Source organism: Eptesicus fuscus, chromosome 8, assembly GCF_027574615.1.
Source record: "Eptesicus fuscus isolate TK198812 chromosome 8, DD_ASM_mEF_20220401, whole genome shotgun sequence".
NCBI lineage: Eukaryota > Metazoa > Chordata > Mammalia > Chiroptera > Vespertilionidae > Eptesicus > Eptesicus fuscus.
Genome location: NC_072480.1, coordinates 59062840 through 59079305, shown reverse-complemented (window position 1 = coordinate 59079305; position 16466 = coordinate 59062840). Strand labels below are relative to the sequence as shown.

At 42.0% G+C, this 16466-nt stretch overlaps 1 protein-coding gene across 1 annotated transcript in view; it reads right to left on the bottom strand.

The window, feature by feature from the left end:
* The window catches only part of GPC6 (glypican 6), a 1127407-nt gene extending 1113860 nt beyond the window's left edge, over positions 1-13547 (bottom strand). Inside the window, exon 1 of the mRNA XM_008156480.3 lies at positions 13262-13547. Within this exon, the coding sequence (XP_008154702.2) occupies positions 13262-13421 (160 nt within the window). The 5' untranslated portion in view covers positions 13422-13547. The remainder of the gene's footprint in view (positions 1-13261) is intronic.
* Positions 13548-16466: the final 2919 nt, after the last annotated feature.

The following is a 16466-nucleotide window of genomic DNA, read 5'->3' as shown; positions in this document are numbered from 1 at the left end:
AAGAAAGAAGAAAGAAAGAAAGAAAGAAAATCAGCTATTTTAAAGTTTACCATTTTTTAAAGTTTTGAAAAATCCCAATTGTTGGGATTTGGAATAAAATAGTAAAAGCAAACAGCTAAAGATATATATATATATATATATATATAATTTTTTACTTTTTCAAGGAAAAGCTAATGCCTGCCATTTCGTAATATATAAAAGCATGGTGGCTTTTTTCAAGTTCATTTCGAAATTGCTATTGACTTGGAGCTATTCTGACCCATTAAGAAAATAATAATTGAAAGTTAGTCATCTTTTTCCGAAGACTTCAAAGTGCTTTCTTTGGGGAAAAAAAAAGTTGCCTCAACTTCTTAGCAACCTTTAAGAGGAAATACCTGTGGATCCCTGATTTCAGCTCAGGAGCACTGACCCTGCTAATCCCAGCTGTCCTGGGGGCACAAAGAAAGCAAGCCCATTTTTCAAGAAATCCAAGAACTCAAATAAGGTGCAAACAGACTAGCAAATAAATAAAGCCTACAGGTCACAGTTGTGCATACCCAGAATGTATTATGTTACATCTTTAATTAAATGAGTATAAAATGAAGTGACCAGCTCTAAATGTAGTCTTTTTGCAGAAGAGTCTAGAGATCAGGGGAAAAAATGACTACATCTGCACTTAGGAGGCTAGTGTATGAAAAACAGCTCAAAGAAGGGGTAGGGGATAGAATTTACCCTAGTCAGATCTTCTAAAAAAGACAAAAAATAATAAGTCCTATGTAACCATAGAAAGCCTGACATATTAGCAATGAATAATAGGATTTTGACAGAGAAAGAAAAAATGTTTTCCACAATGCTGAAGTTCTCTCCTACTTGTGCAGATGTGCCCTTGGCAGCTGGCTTAGGCCCCTTTGTTCCAAGCATAATTATGAATTGAATTGATCCAATCAATCTTTCTCTTAGTCCCCCTAGTGGCCAATGTAAACATTTGAAAGGTCTGAGGAGATCCATGGGTACAATTTGGAATAGCAACACTTTCTCCGTGAAGATTGATTCTGACCCAAGATCAAGGTGAAAAATAACACAAGGTCATTGCCCAAATTTGACTGTCTACTTGACAAACACCTGTATTTAAAACTGCAATGAATGCACCTAGAGTGTGGCCCCCAGAGACTCAAAGGACGGTGCCTGGACCAACAGCATCAGCATAACCTAGGAACTTATCAGAATGCAAAGCACAGGCCCTACTCAAGAACTACTGAATCTGAAACTTGGGGAGCAGGGTACAGGCATTTGTGTTTAACAAGCCCTCCAATGAATCTGAAGCATGATGAAGTCTATGAACCTCAGCTCTAGATCACTGGTTCTCTTCCATGGATGCGGAATGCATATATATGAAGACAAGCAGGAAAGTAGGGAGAGAAGACAGAAAGAAGGAGACTATCCAGTCCCAGGTCAATTAAATCAGAATATCTGAAGACGGAGCCCAAGTATAGGCGCGCACACACACACACACACACACACACACACACACACACACACAAAATCTCTCATGATTCCAAGATAGCCCTGGCTCTTTCCAACTCAAAAAAGACCAATTGTTAAATTTTCAGGAATTCTGTGAACTGCTTGTTAAATTATTACTAGCTTAAAATCAGTCATGGTGGGAAAATTTATACCACAGAAATTGGCAAAGGTTACACTCAGGTCTCCCCAGTCCCTGCCTCCTGAGAGCCAAGTGTTAAACATTTATAGGTTCACCACTGACCAGAGTTGAGACACACTGGACTAAAGCAATGATGCCAAATGCCTAATTAAGTCGGACAGGGTGCGTAGCTCCTCTCAATTGTTCCATTACCCCATCAATTCTTTGGTATTCTTATGAAGATTAACCAAGCACTTCAGTGGCCACACACTCGGGGAAGGTGGACAGCAGTGCCTGTGTGAGGATGTAACTATGACTGGTCCAGGTCAAAGGCCATGGTCCCTTTCCTTCCTCTTCCAGGCACGGGCACAGGAAGCAATTCTGGAATGAGAAAGGTGAGTAAATCTTCTGCGGCACTTCTGAGGGTAGTCTGGCTCATCAGTGAAGACACACACAAGAAATCATCTCTTTTTGTGCCTCCGGCCGTTATAACGAGGCTTTGACTCTTGGTACTCCAGCAGGCACCTTGTTTCCGTAATGGAACTGACCTGGTGGAATTCGGGTCTCGGGGCTGAAAGATACAGAGAACCTGGGACCCTGGTAATACTGTTAACTTCCCACTTCCCACTTCCCACTTCCTTGCTCCTAGAGCTGTTCTATGTTGGGACTTCTTATGTGAAATAATGGCTTTCCCTGAATGTGTAAGCCAGTTGCTTCAGCATTTTCTGTGACCTGCTGCCAAAAGTATCTTAAGTGACACCAATTATTTCAGGCAAGCGTTTAATATCTTGTCTTCCTTAAACTCTTACTGAAACTTTTAGATAGCAGAGTAAAGTTTTTTTCCCTTTCAATTTGGCCTCTTCCTTCTCTGATGAACTCATTCACTCCTTCCTCTCTCCTCTCATACTCATGGAGGCCCTCAGCATCTCACGCTTTAGTGTCTAAAACAGCTCACTGGCTTTCCTCCTTCTCTCCCCCTGGGCCTTTCAAGATTTGCCTTCCTTTTCATCCTGTTTGTAGTGTTTGACCAATCCAAACCAAAACTTTCATCATATCACTTCACTGCCAAGAACCTAGGATGATGACCTACTTCCTACCGTATAAAAGCTAGGATTTTCAAGGCCCATCAAAAACTCCACTCTCTCTGTTCTCTCAAGTTCTTAATAGACCCCCTTTCTGTACTGTACTATCCTCCACATGCACTATTTTGGTCACACATGTAACCCACCATGAATGCCTTCTTCCTTGATGCCCTTTTGTCAAATGTTACCCCATGCTTCAAGGTTCCTGTCATGGATAATTTTACGTGTCATTGATTGGCCTAAAGAATGCCTAGATAGCTGGTAAAACATTATTTCTGGGTGTCTGTGTGTATGAGGGTGTTTCTGGAAGAGATTGCCATTTGATTCTGTAGAATTAGTGACCAATCTGGGCATGCATAATCCAATCCATTGGTCACTCAAACAGAACAAAAAGACAAAAGATGAGGAATTCCCTCTCTCTTCCAGAGCTCGGATGTCCATCTTTTCCTACCTTGGAGCATCAGAGGTTCTGGTTCTCAGGCCTTGGACTCCAAGACTTACATCAGTGCCCCTTCCCCACTCTGTTCTCAGGCCTTTGGCTTTGGAGAACTGAATTATACCACTACTTTCCTGAGTCTCCAGCTTCCAGACAGCTGATCATGGAACATCTCGGCCTCCATAATCTTGGGAGTCAATTTCTATAATAAATCTCCTCTTATATCTATAGCTTGAGACAGATGCAGAAATATATCCTATTGGTTCTGTTTCTCTGGAGAACGCTGACAAATATAGTCCCAATTAAATTTTACCTTCTGCTTTCAGCAAGGTCATGGAAACTACTTTATTCTGTGATTCTTATCATTAGAATCATTATAAGTGATATTTGGTACTTATGTCATGGACACAGCATTGTTTAAATCTTGGAGAATGGTGTAACAATTTAATTCGTTCTTCCTGGTGAAAATTTTAAGATTGTTTTTTACACTGCTACAGGACAAAGAACTTGGACTTAAGTTTCAAAATGGGCACAGCTGATGACATACATTTTGATAATTCTATGCCTTCTGGGAGCTAACAATTCACACTCACACCCTATTTGGGAAATCCCTTTCTCTCAGCCATACTGATGTCCTTAAGTCCTCTGCAAGTTTTATGATGTTAAGTGTAGTTTCTACTAAAAAGCATATTTAAAAAGTACTTATATGGCCTTATAAACTCAATGAATATTTCTGGGACACTTGCTTCTTTCTATCAATCTCTCTCTCTCTCTGTTTCACAAACACACACACCCCTCTCTATTTATTGTCAATCACATAGTAGATGCTCAATGAATAACTTGTGCTTGATTAATAGTCTTTTGGTGGTATCAACTTCACCTCCTAAACGTTTCTTGAATCCTTCTACTTCATTTCACTTCCACAGTCACCACTCTAGTTCAAAGTTAACATCTCCTTCTCTCCCTATATCTGCTTTTAATTCCCCCTGATCCATTCTCTACAAAGCAACCAAAGTACCATTCAAAACCATGTCCAATCCTGACTAAAACAATTCCTCACCAGCTTCTCACTGCCCTAGGCTAAAGGCCAAAGTCATTGTAGTGAGTTCTAGGGATTTCAGGGCCGATCAAGGAAAGAGACAGGGCCAGGAGATTGACAGTAGGACCCAAGGAGCTTTATTTGGGTGTAACTGACTGATGGCATATGAGGGGATATCCCTCACAGCACGACCCATTCCAGAGATAACAGAGGGGCTACTACCAGGAAGGGGAAGAGGTTAAGGGAACTCCAGGTTAGAGGGAAGAGGGAGATTAAGGGAAGAGGGAGATTGTTGATCAGCCGTAGGGTGTGGAGTGCAGTACTGGCTTGGAGTCTTTTACAGGCCCCAGGTCTGACTTATACCTGGCTAGTAGATGCTGGCTGCAATTCTGGAGAACACAAAACAGGGAGTCTCTAAATAATTAAAAATATGCTTCTTGCCCTGGCATGTGTGGCTCAGCTGGTTGAGTGCTGTCCCCGTGCACTGAAAGGTTGCCAGTTCGATTCCTGGTCATGGCACGTACCCAGATTTCGGGTTCGAGCCCTGGTCAGGGTGCATATGGGAGGTAACGGATCGATGTTTCTCTCTCCCTCTCCCTTCCTCTCTCTCTAAAATCAATAAAAACATACTTTTTAAAATATATGTGCTTCTTTGGGCTATGTTTAAACAGCTAGATGTGTAAAAACATTAATTTAGCACCACCCATCGGCTACAGAACTAAGGGTCCATGCCGATGGTGAAAAGGTAAACATAGGGCCAATATGCATGGGTCATCTTTGGATCATGTACCTGGTCATTAACCTGGTCCTCCGGCTGCTTCTCCTGTCCCTCTCTCAGCCCGTTCTCCATTCACTAACTGTTTCCCCCAGGTTCTGGAATTTCTCTCATGCTTTCAGAGTCTTCTTACCATGTGGGCAATGAGCATACCCTCCAGCGTCCCCTTCCCGTACAGACTTTGCATTGCTCTTTCTCAAGGAAGCATTTCCATAACCCTGTGATGAGATCAAATGCTCCTATTAAATGCCTTCATAGTGCCAGGTACCCCAGTGCTGTGCACTTTATCTCAGCCATTCCCTGTAAATGGTGCCCTTATTTTCTGCTTCTCTTCTTGGATTAAAGTTCCCTGGAGTCCTATATCCAGCACCTGGCACAGTGACTTACACATAGTAGGTAAACAAGAAATATTTATTGGATGAATGCAAAAAAAAAAATGCCTAAAGGAAATCAAGAATAGGTCAGAAAAATAATTAACCTGGATGATGTGTAAATGTGAAATCACACTTCTATTTTTCTTTGTTACTAAGTGGTACATTTGTTTAAAAATATTTTTCATCCAGGTTTATTCAAAACTCTTAAATATTTCTTTCCAGGTTTATTAGAATTTTTAAACCTTTACCTAAGACCTGCCACTCTGAAACCCTTTATTTATAAATATGCCATCCCAGGGAGTCAATTACACTTTCAAATAGTATCATGTATATCACTGAAAAAATGAATTCTGCTGGGGAAATCTATGACACCATTTAAAGTCAAATTATGTGCCAGCTAAAGAATTTAACAGAAAAGAATTTGGTCTGTAAAGGGATATAAGCACCAAGTTTAAATGAATATTAAGTATTCTGTTTATATTGGCAAGACAACTCTAAGTCACCTTACTGACATTGCTAAAAGTCTTTTGAAAGATGAGAATTAAGGGGAGAAAAAAAAAATCTTATAATGTTACTTTTGTGAGCTTCAATATAAGTTAAGATTAAACTATTAAAATTATTTTATCAACAAATCTTTTACTACAATGTTTAACCTAAACTCATACTTCTATACAAATCTAGTGACTAAATGGTAGGTCGCTTTGGTTTAAAAGGACTTAATCATTTGGAATTTTTTAAGTGTTCATAAAACTGGCCCATAATTATATAAGACCACTGGTCATGCTCTTACATAAATTATGATGCAATGTGTATACTATAATATTTTAAAGGACATAATGCTGTATATTTGAAATCACTTTTGATTGTGGCCGACATTTCCATGCCCAAGGTTATAACATGGGGTGCAATTTAAAGATGTGAGTTTTTGCAACAAAAAAAAAAATTAAGATACTTAGGGATAAACTTAACAAAGGAGGTTACAGACTTGTACTTGGAAAACTGCAGGTGTTGAAAAAAGAGATAGAGGAAGAGATAAACAAGTGGAAGAATATGCTTTTTCATGGATTGAAAAAATAAACATCATTAAAATGTCCATACTACCCAAAACAATGTATAGATTCAACGCAATCCCCATTAAAATACCAACGGCATATTTCACAGACCTAGAACAAATACTCCAAAAATTTATATGGACCCAAAAAAGACCCCGAATAGCCACAGCAATCTTGATAAAGAAGAACAAAGTTGGAGGGATCACAATACCAGACATCAAGTTATTCTACAAAGCCACTATAATCAAAACAGCCTGGTACTGGCACAAGAACAGACATATAGATCAATGGAACAGAACAGAGACCCCAGAAATTGACTCAAGCCATTACACTCAATTAATATTTGACAAAGGAGGCAAGAGCATACAATAGAGTCAAGCCAGTTTTGTCAATAAATGGTGTTGGAAAAATTGGACAGATAGATGCAAAAAAAATGAAACTAGACCACCAACTTACACCATACACAAAAATAAACTCAAAGTGGATAAAAGACTTAAATGTAACAGATAAAACCATAAAAATCCTAGAAATCATAAGCAGCAAAATCTCAGACAGCTCTCGTAGCAATATGTCCACCGATACATCTCCTAGGGCAAAGGAAACAAAGGAGAAAATAAACAAGTGGGACTACATCAAAATAAAAAGCTTCCGCACAGCAAAAGAAACCATCAACAAAATGAAAAGGGAGCCATTGTATGGGAGAACATATTTGGCAATGATACATCTGATAAAGGGTTAATATCCAAAATATACGTATAAGGAACTCATACAACTTAACAAAAGGAAGACAAACAATCCAATAAAAAAATGGGCAAAGGACCGAAATAGACACTTCTCCAAAGTGGACATACAGATGGCCACAATACATATGAAAAAATTTTCAAAGTAACTGATAATCAGGAGAGATGCTAATTAAAACAACAATGAGGTATCACCTATCAGAATGGATACCATCAACAAATGACAAGTGCTGGTGAGGATATGGAGAAAAGAGAAACTATTACACTGCAGGTGGGAATGCAGACTGGTGCAGCCATTATGGAAAACAGTATGGAGTTTCCTCGAAAATTAAACATGGAACTGCCATTGGACCCAGTGATCCCACTTCTAGGAATATATCCTAAGAAACCAGAAACACCAATCAGAAAGGATATATGCACCCCTATGTTCATAGCAGGACAATTTACAATAGCTAAGATCTGGAAACAGCCCAAGTACCCATCAGTATATGAGTGGATAAAAAAGCTGTGGTACATTTACACATGGAATACTATGCAGCAGTAAATAAGAAGGATCTCTTACCCTTTGAGACAGCATGGAGGGACCTAGAGAATATTATGCTAAGCGAAATAAGCCAGTCAGAAAAAGACAAGTATCACATGATCTCACTCATATGTGGAATCTAATGAACAAAATAAACTGATGAACAAAATAGATTTAGAGACTTGTAAGCATGGAAAAGACTGTCCAATCTCAGAGGGAAGGCAGGGGTGGGTGGGAAGAGATCAACTAAAGAATTTATATGCATATATGCATAACCTATGGACACAGACAATAGGGTGGTGAAGGCCAGGGACAGGGGGGCGGGGAGGCTATAAAGGGTCAAGGGGGAAAAGGGGACCATATATAATACTTTCAACAATAGAGAGAAAAAATGTGAGTTTTTTGTAAAAGAGTATATCAGTCAACTCAAATGAACTCTTTTTCCTAATGATGACTTATTATCCTTTAATTAAATCATCTAACATATCTCTGTTCACAAGGATCATGCTAAAATTAATTCCCAAATCAAGAGATTAATAAGTGGCACTCCTAACAGTCCAGATTTTAGATTGCTTTGATAGCCAGAATTAATATGATTCTTTTAGAAATCTAGTGACTGGACAAATCAGTAACAAAAAAAAAAAAAAATTGATTTTCAGCTAACCCTTTTATACCTCACACTTTGAGATGATTTTAAAGATATCAGCCAACTAAATGGAAGGGGGGAAAAAATCAGAGATTAGTGCAGCAGGCAGATAAATGGAAATTAAATAATGTATCCCCAACTTGGAAATTTAACATGTCTATAAAAGAGTTACCAAACACTGTTTTTCCATTTATGTTAAGGTGATATCTGCATGCAAACTGAAAAAAATATTTGTGCTGATGGCAAACATTAAGTAAGCCGGTTTGCCGGGGGAGCAGAGGGAGGGAGGACAGGTTCCTTGGGAAGCCTACCTACGAAAGAAAAGGACTACTGAACCAAGGCCAGGGAAAGGGAAGAATTACATATTCTCAAATGTGAAACCAGAAAGTTTCCTGTCCACTAGCAGAGTATAAGAGAATGTCCTGTATTTTTTTAAATTTTAGACTTTGGGATAGATTTTTAGATTTTTTTTTTTTTTTATAAATTACTATCAAAGAGATGAGGAAAAGTTTAATACTTTCTTTTTTTAATTTTTTTCAATTACAGTTTACATTCAATATTATTTTGTTTCAGTTTCAGGTGTACAGAATAGTTGTTAGACAATCATATGCTCTACAAAGTGGCCTCCCAATATTCCCAGTACCCATCTGGCACCATACACAGTTATTACAATATTATTGACTATATTCGCGATGCTGTGCTTTATATCCCATGAGTACTGTGTAACTGCCAATCTGTACTCCTCCACCCCTTCACCTTTTTCTCCCAGTCCCCCAATCGCCCTCCCCTCGGGCAACCATTGGTCTGTTCTCTGTATCTATGAGTCTGTTTCTGCTTAATACTTTTTTTAAATATCCAGCTGTAGTCCAACTCTCAAAACACCGGAGACAGAAAAAGGGGCAAAGTTAATACTGAGAACTAATACTGTTAGTTATATATTTTTTTTTTCCCTAATTTGAAGAAATGTTCCTTCTCCCTCTATCCACATGATAGCTTCCTATTGCAAGGTTTGTGGGACTAACCCAATATTCCAATGAATCTGGTATATTGCAACCAACAAAACAAAACAGAAGTTCTTTAGGTTCTACCTTTTACATAACCACATCTATACAACTCAAATGACAGGGAATATGCATAAATACAGGGATAATTTAGTGGTGGCAGTGTGGCCAATTCCTGAGAACAGAAAATCCAAAATCAAAGTGATTCTGAAAATTGTAGATTTTGCAAATAAATAAAAAAAATATTCGTCATGAACTGTGAGGGAATATATATGGTGATTGATAATACCAAGCTTTATACAATATTAGGTGAGGGGAAAATGATTTTACAATGCATGCATTCAACAAATACAAAAATGTATTGGCCATGGTTCAGTCTATGGAACCAAGTGCCTGGGTTTGAATTCTAGCCCCCTCACTTTCTCATCCTTGGGCAAATTAATTATTTAAGTCTCTCTGCTGCTCAGTCTTTCCATCCAGGAAATGGAAATAATGATAATAATAATAATAACCTTCTAAGTTATTAGAAGGAGCAGGTAAGGCGATGTCTATTTAATGTTTAAAAATTGGTAATGTTTTCAAATAGGTGCTGGGTACATAGAAATTCCTATATATGGGGTTGCTAAATAAAGTTGCATCTGATAATTAATGAAAAAAGTGAGCATGTAGGCTAGGAAGTACCATTAAATCAGCTACACAGTATTACAATAAATAACTCCAAGAATGCTCAAAGCATAAAAGATTGGCACAGTAAGCCTCAAACAACATTTCCTGAATTGCCCAGACTTTTAAGCGGATGCTCTTTTCAGCTGTGGAGTTCCTTTAACAGTTCAGAGCCATCAAGATGAGTCAGGTTGGAAAATGAGATAATATTACTGGTGCTCAAAGAAAGACTGGGATGTTTCACACTGACCTTTGATCAGAATAACAGTCCCTACAAAGAACTGGATGATCCCCTGCTCAATATCTTCCTAGAAGATAGAACAAGAGAAAATAAGCAAGCATGCTGTGAAGGCTTTTGGCTAGATATCTGGAAACATTTTGGTACCATAAGAATGACTAGGTATTAGAATGGATTGCTGAGAGGGGCTTAAGAGTCTGCCCCTTTGGAGGTCTTTCAAACAAGGACAGATCCATCTGATCTGCCTGGGATGCTTTAAAATCAAGGCTGAGTGAAGATTAATGGTACAAACTGCCCCTTGACAGCCTCCTCCCTCCCAACCACTCTCTGAGAGTGTAACTTTATATATTACCCATCACAGTCCCTCATCTGTTGAGTTTGAAGAACTCCCTTTTAACTTAGAATAGAAAAGGGCAACATTATTTCACAATTGTGAGTTCTGAGTAAATCTTTAATAATGTTGTGATGAAACATAATGTCCTCATTACTTTTCTTTTTTTTTTTTTTTTTTTTACCAGGCAAGCTACCTGCAAATGGCTTTCAATTAGAAACAGATCTCATGAAGCTAAATTCTGAACAGCGGTTCCTTTAAATGCATGTTCCCTGGCAAACAAATGGCATATGCCGTTTCTCAAGCAAAACATTAAAAGTCCAAACAGGGCATAGGATGGAAAGGAGTTCAAAGAAAGGATAACCACCAGATAATGAAATGCAAATTTTATGAGGAACTGAGGTGGAGAGGAAGAGTGTGTTCATTTAATAAACTGACATATTTCCTAAGTGATAAATTCAACAGCAATAGGTAGTACCAAGTAAAGTTTGTGTTGGAAAAAAAGTATATCCTTGGTATACAATTATCTTATAATTCACTTGTTCCACAGTGACCTGTACCTTGATCATTTCAAGTAAATAGTACTCTTACTCCTAGAAAGTACACTCATTTTAGAAGTTCAGAGCTATTAGCAAGCACTGTAATTGTCAAGGGATGGAGGGAAAAGCGTGGGGGGGGACCATTGTAGTTAAAAATATACTGGAGGATTTATTTAACCCCTGCAAATGTTCTCAGGAAAGTAAATAATGACTACACAAAGAAATCATTTTCACTAAACACCTTCACCTTGATATTAAGGAGAGTTGCATCATGAACTGTTCTTCAGAAAGCCCCATCATCTACTGAACACTGAAGCAGTTTAAAAGTACCTCACAGTTTTCCTCTTTGAGATATCTGGTCTGAAATCATGTTGGGGAAATATATGTGTTTAAAGGATAGTTTGATAAAATCCCAGATTAGAGAAAAAGATCCTAAAAGAAGTCGCCCATACTACAAACCTTTTAAAAGTTGAATTCCCTGAGATTTCGGGCGGGGGTGGGGTGTGTGTGTGTGGGGGGGGGGGGGGGCGGGGAACAAAGCTGATCCTTATCAATTAATTAAAAAGAATGAAATAACAGTAGACAAAAGGGAAAGGGGAGTTGAGAAACTTAAGGAGCTGTAGGGGCCGCTGGCCTCTATTCACTGATTAACAAATTAAGGAGTCCTGGAAAAGGGAGAAGTGACAGGGGTAGAAAAGAAGTCTTATAATTCACCACAGGTTCCGCCTTCCGCTCACCAGAGGCTGGCGGTGTCTGGCTCAGAATTGGAAAAGGCTCTCGGTATAGAATACTCCTCCGTGAGCATGAAGTATGGGCTATTTTTTAATGCCTAAATTCATATAAATGTGTTTGTTTCGGCATAAGTAAAAACTCGCACGTGTAGAGTTTGTAGATCAACCACAATAAAAGAGCAATTCCACTAGATAGCGAAAATGTTATAAGATTATCTGCAAAAAATGCTTTTCATCCATCGACCAGTTCTTGGACAAAACGGGTGGGAATCCGGCGTTTTGACTTGGCCATCTGAGGTCACCGGGGACTTGGGCGGCCAGTTTGAGCAGCCCGCGTCCTCGCAGCATCTCCCGGCCCCACTCTGCGGCTCTCGGCTCAGTCCTCTCGCAGCCACCAGATCCCCTCTCCCGGACTCGTTTCATTCACAGAGCCCCAGAGAAGCTCGGATTCGGTTGGAGGTAAGAGCCGGAAAACAGGCGCCCAGGCTGCAGCGCAAGTGCTGGCAGACCAAGTGCTACCCGCACAGTGGCGCCCAGAAAGCGGGTGGGGGCTCTCCAGCTCCCGGTGGGATAATGCTCGGGGCCGGGCACGCAGGCGACACTGGATCGGGAGACCCTGGGATGAATCCACTACTGAACCACCCACTTAAGTTGGCTCAGCTTCCAAGAGCCGGCGTACGAGGCCGCGCTCAGGACCCATCGCTGCGCCCGGTGGCTGGGGTCCCCCCTGCCCCCCCCCCCCCCAACCTCAAGTGACCAACAGCAACCCCAGGCAGCACGGAGAAACCGTTCGGGGAAAGTCGCCCCAAATCAGAAACAGGCAGCCCGAGAACTCCGCAAACCAGCCCGGAACTGCGGGAGTCGGGAGGCCGAGTTCCCCGGTGGGGGTCCCCCAGCTCGCCCGCCCCGAGCCCCAGCACCGCGCTCTGCCTCTCCGACCCGCAGCGAGTGGAGCTGGGAGCGAGGGGCGAAGGGAGCCCTCGGCGTCTCTCCACCGCCCCCGCCGGCGTGAGGGCGGGAGCGGGGAAGGCGCCACTCAGACTGTGGCGCTGGGCAAACTGCGGCCGCAGTTTTTCCAAGTTTGCCCGAGCGAGAGGCGTGGGGCGGGCATCCCGCTAAGCGATCTGCCCTCGCGCCGCGGCCACCCCCCGAGTGTCCCGCGCTCCCCGGCGGGAGCCCACGAGCAAGGGGGCGCCAGGGCGCGAGAGCGGCGGGAGGGAGGGAGGGAGGAAGGAGGGCGCTCCCGCGTGTGCACACAATGAGGCGGCGGAGGCGCACACCTAACCCCGCGGGAGCTGCCGAGAGAGAGCATCCGCCGCCCGGCGCGGAGGCGCGGCGCCCGGAGAGCCTGACAGAAAGTGAACACCAACAACTCAGCAACAGGGGGGAAAGGAGGAGGGCACCGGGCGGCCCGGGAAATGTGTGGCCGCCGAGGGCTGCCGCCCTCCTGGGCCGCGCGCCCGGGCTTACCTGCGATCTCCTGGTAGGGGATGTCCGCCAGGCTGAATCCCTTGGCGCTGTACGCCTGGCGGACCTCGCCGCAGCTCCGAGCCTTCACATCCGCCCCGGCCGGGAGGGACAGCAGCAGCCCGGAGAGGGGAAGAATCACAGCCCCGATCCAAGAAGGCATGGTGCACCATGCAAATCCAGCTCGGTAAACCCCACACGGCCCGTGCGCTCTTCACCTCGCCCCTCGAGCCGAAAGCCCGCCAGAGCCAGCGGCGCACTCTTCGCCGCTGCCCAGCGTCACCCCCTTCCGCCAGCCGAGGGGACGAGCCGCGCAGCCCTCTGGACCGCGCTCAGCAAACTTTTAGAAGCCAGATGGGGATGGCAAGCCAAACTGGGCTGGCTGGGGAAGCAGCCGCCTGGCTCCGCTAGCCCCCCAGATCGAAAAGGGTGCGATCGAAACGAGAGAGAGAGGAGGAAACTGTTTCAGAATCCACCATGAGGGTTCAGAGCGGCGATCCGGGCTCCGAGCCGCAGAATCCTAGAGCGCGGCGAGCTCGACTCGCCGAAGTGTGCGGCGGAGGTGGGAACGCGCGCCGGCTCTCCCGGGAGGGAGGTGGACGGGCGAGCGCGGGTGTGTGTGCGCGCGGGTGTGTGTGTCGGTGCGAGCGCGGGGTTCTTGGGGACGTGTCTGCGTGGAGGTATGTGTTGGGGATGTACGGGTTCCAGAGGGAACCTCAGTTTCGCACAGGCTGAGGGAGCCTGTGAGAGAGTCCTCCTGAAATAGGAAGAGAGGAATCCTGGAGGCTAGAGGGAAGGAGAAAGGAGGGGAGAGAGAGAAACGTGCTACTTAGTGCACAGCCGAAATTCAGAGACAGAGTCGAATGGAAAACCTGGACTGGATCTATTTCTACTTGGTAGAAGCAAAAAAAAGGGGGGGGGGCGGGGGCAAGGAACGTTCCTGTTTTCTCATTCCCATCACATCCTTCATACTGATCCGAATGCTACCTTTAGTGACATAAGTAATAAATTTAGAAAAACAGTATTTTAAGTCCTTCACTCATACGTTTTAAACTATATTTTTGTGGACCTAAGGGACAGTATCATTTCAATTGTTGCTCTTAATATCTTCGTGACCTACTGAAACACAAAGCCAGCCTGGAGATAAACACATAGGGAAACCCCTAAATAGCAGAGCACACTCACTCTATTTCATTGTTTCATTTTTGTTTGTCTTGTTCGTTTTTATTTTCTAAGGGCAGTCTGTGCACACATTAGAGACCAGTGGTTTTTAATTTTTTTTGTTTCTGGACCCAAAACTTTCCCCCATTTTAATTTTAAATATTTCATGATCTCGGATCAGAAATCATTATGCTCAGAGACATGGAAGCATGGAACAAAGTGTGGAATCTCAGAGGGAAGGCAGGGGAGGGTGGGTGGAGGGGTGGTAATCAACCTTGTATGCATGTATGCATAACCCATAGACACAGACAATAGGGTGCTGAAGGCCTGGGGGGAGGGGGGGGGCTGAAGGGTGTCAATGGGGGAAAAAGAGAGACATATGTAATACTTTCAACAATAAAGAATTATTTAAAAAAATAAAGATCACAAAAAAAATCAGGCTCAGGTTTCTAGTGTGTGGAGGAACTGGAAGACAAGAACACAGAAGCAAAGTGAAAAACAGAGCAGAGGTCAATGGGGTACATGAAGGAAGATATTGGGGAAAGGAGTAATATCTGCCTTCCCTCTTCCCAAATGATCTCACCTGGTAGACTTAACATTTTCTTTCAGGTTAACAGAATTCTCAAGTGGAAAATCAATTCACTTTCTTCCTGTCTTACACTCAAGTTCTGTGAAATGGGATAAAAGTGAAAACTCAGGGTTGGCTAATTTCCATTGACTTTCTGTTAATAAACACTGAATTCTGCTATGCAGAAGTCTGTTAAAACCCAAAGTTCCTGCCATTACTAAGATAGTTAAATCCAAGACACACACACACACACACACACACACACACACACACACACAAAGATAATGATTACTCACTTGTGTGGCCATATGCATACTAGACCAGCATATTATTTAGAAGTTATTATAAATGTAATGTCCAGCTGTATGGAGCTTATCTGTAAAACCACACATGAAGATGATTTTTTTCTGATGATGGCTTTGATGACCAGAATGATTCATGAAATTCAAGTCATTCTATTTTTTTTTTCCAGCATCACAGGCATAATTATCTTCTTTATCATCACCATCATCATCATCACACATTAGATACTTTCCTTCCTCTCTTTAATAAATTTCTCCTCTCTTAATCCACCTAAAGACTCTTACATTTAAGATCCAACCTCATTTAAGCTATGGAAATGCTTTAGAAATGTTGCTGTCCTAATTACAGAGGGACTTTTTCTTCTTCACAAGTCCATAGTTAAACATGTCTTTTGGAAAACAACAGACACATTACAATTTTTTTTTCTCTCAAACATTTATCAGAACTTCTGCCTTCATTATAATTGTGCTAACTGGTAGACCTTAAGTTTCTGAATTTATTTTCCTCAAAGTCTGAAATCAAGATAACAAAATATACTCTAGTGTCTTTATGGACAAAGGATAGAATTGGTAGGATTAGGGATTGTGGAGCCAACTCATTATTTTTCTGATACTTGACATGGCCTCCCTCAAACTTCAGTTTCTATCACAACCAGGTGATCAGCATTATGCAATCCACAGGAAGAGGGTAAATAGACAGCTAACTTATCCTATCCTTTCACACGGGGAATCATAATTTACCCTGACCCTAGCAGTACATAGCAGATAATGCAATAAAAAGGACATTTGAGGTGGAGGAAGACCAAGTAAAAACAGTGTTCATGGTTTAAATTATTTAAAAATCAATCAATCATTAAGTTTTTAATGAGCTTTCAGTGCAAATATATAGCACTAGGTTATTTCCTACACTTATACAATAACCTTAGCATTTGTGGCAAAACTTGTATATGGGAAAAAATTATAACTTAACCAAGCATAAATGGATTAGTTTCAGTCCATCAGTAGTGGGGGGACAATTTAGAGTATGATTGTGAACTCTTAAGTGACTGGCTTTACTGTTGCTCTCAACCCCTTCTTTGTCCACTTGGTGGTTAATGTTTGAAAAGGTATACAGACACATTCCAGCTGAGGGCAGCGGCAGAGCCTAAATGAGGTATTGGAATGAGCACTGAATATC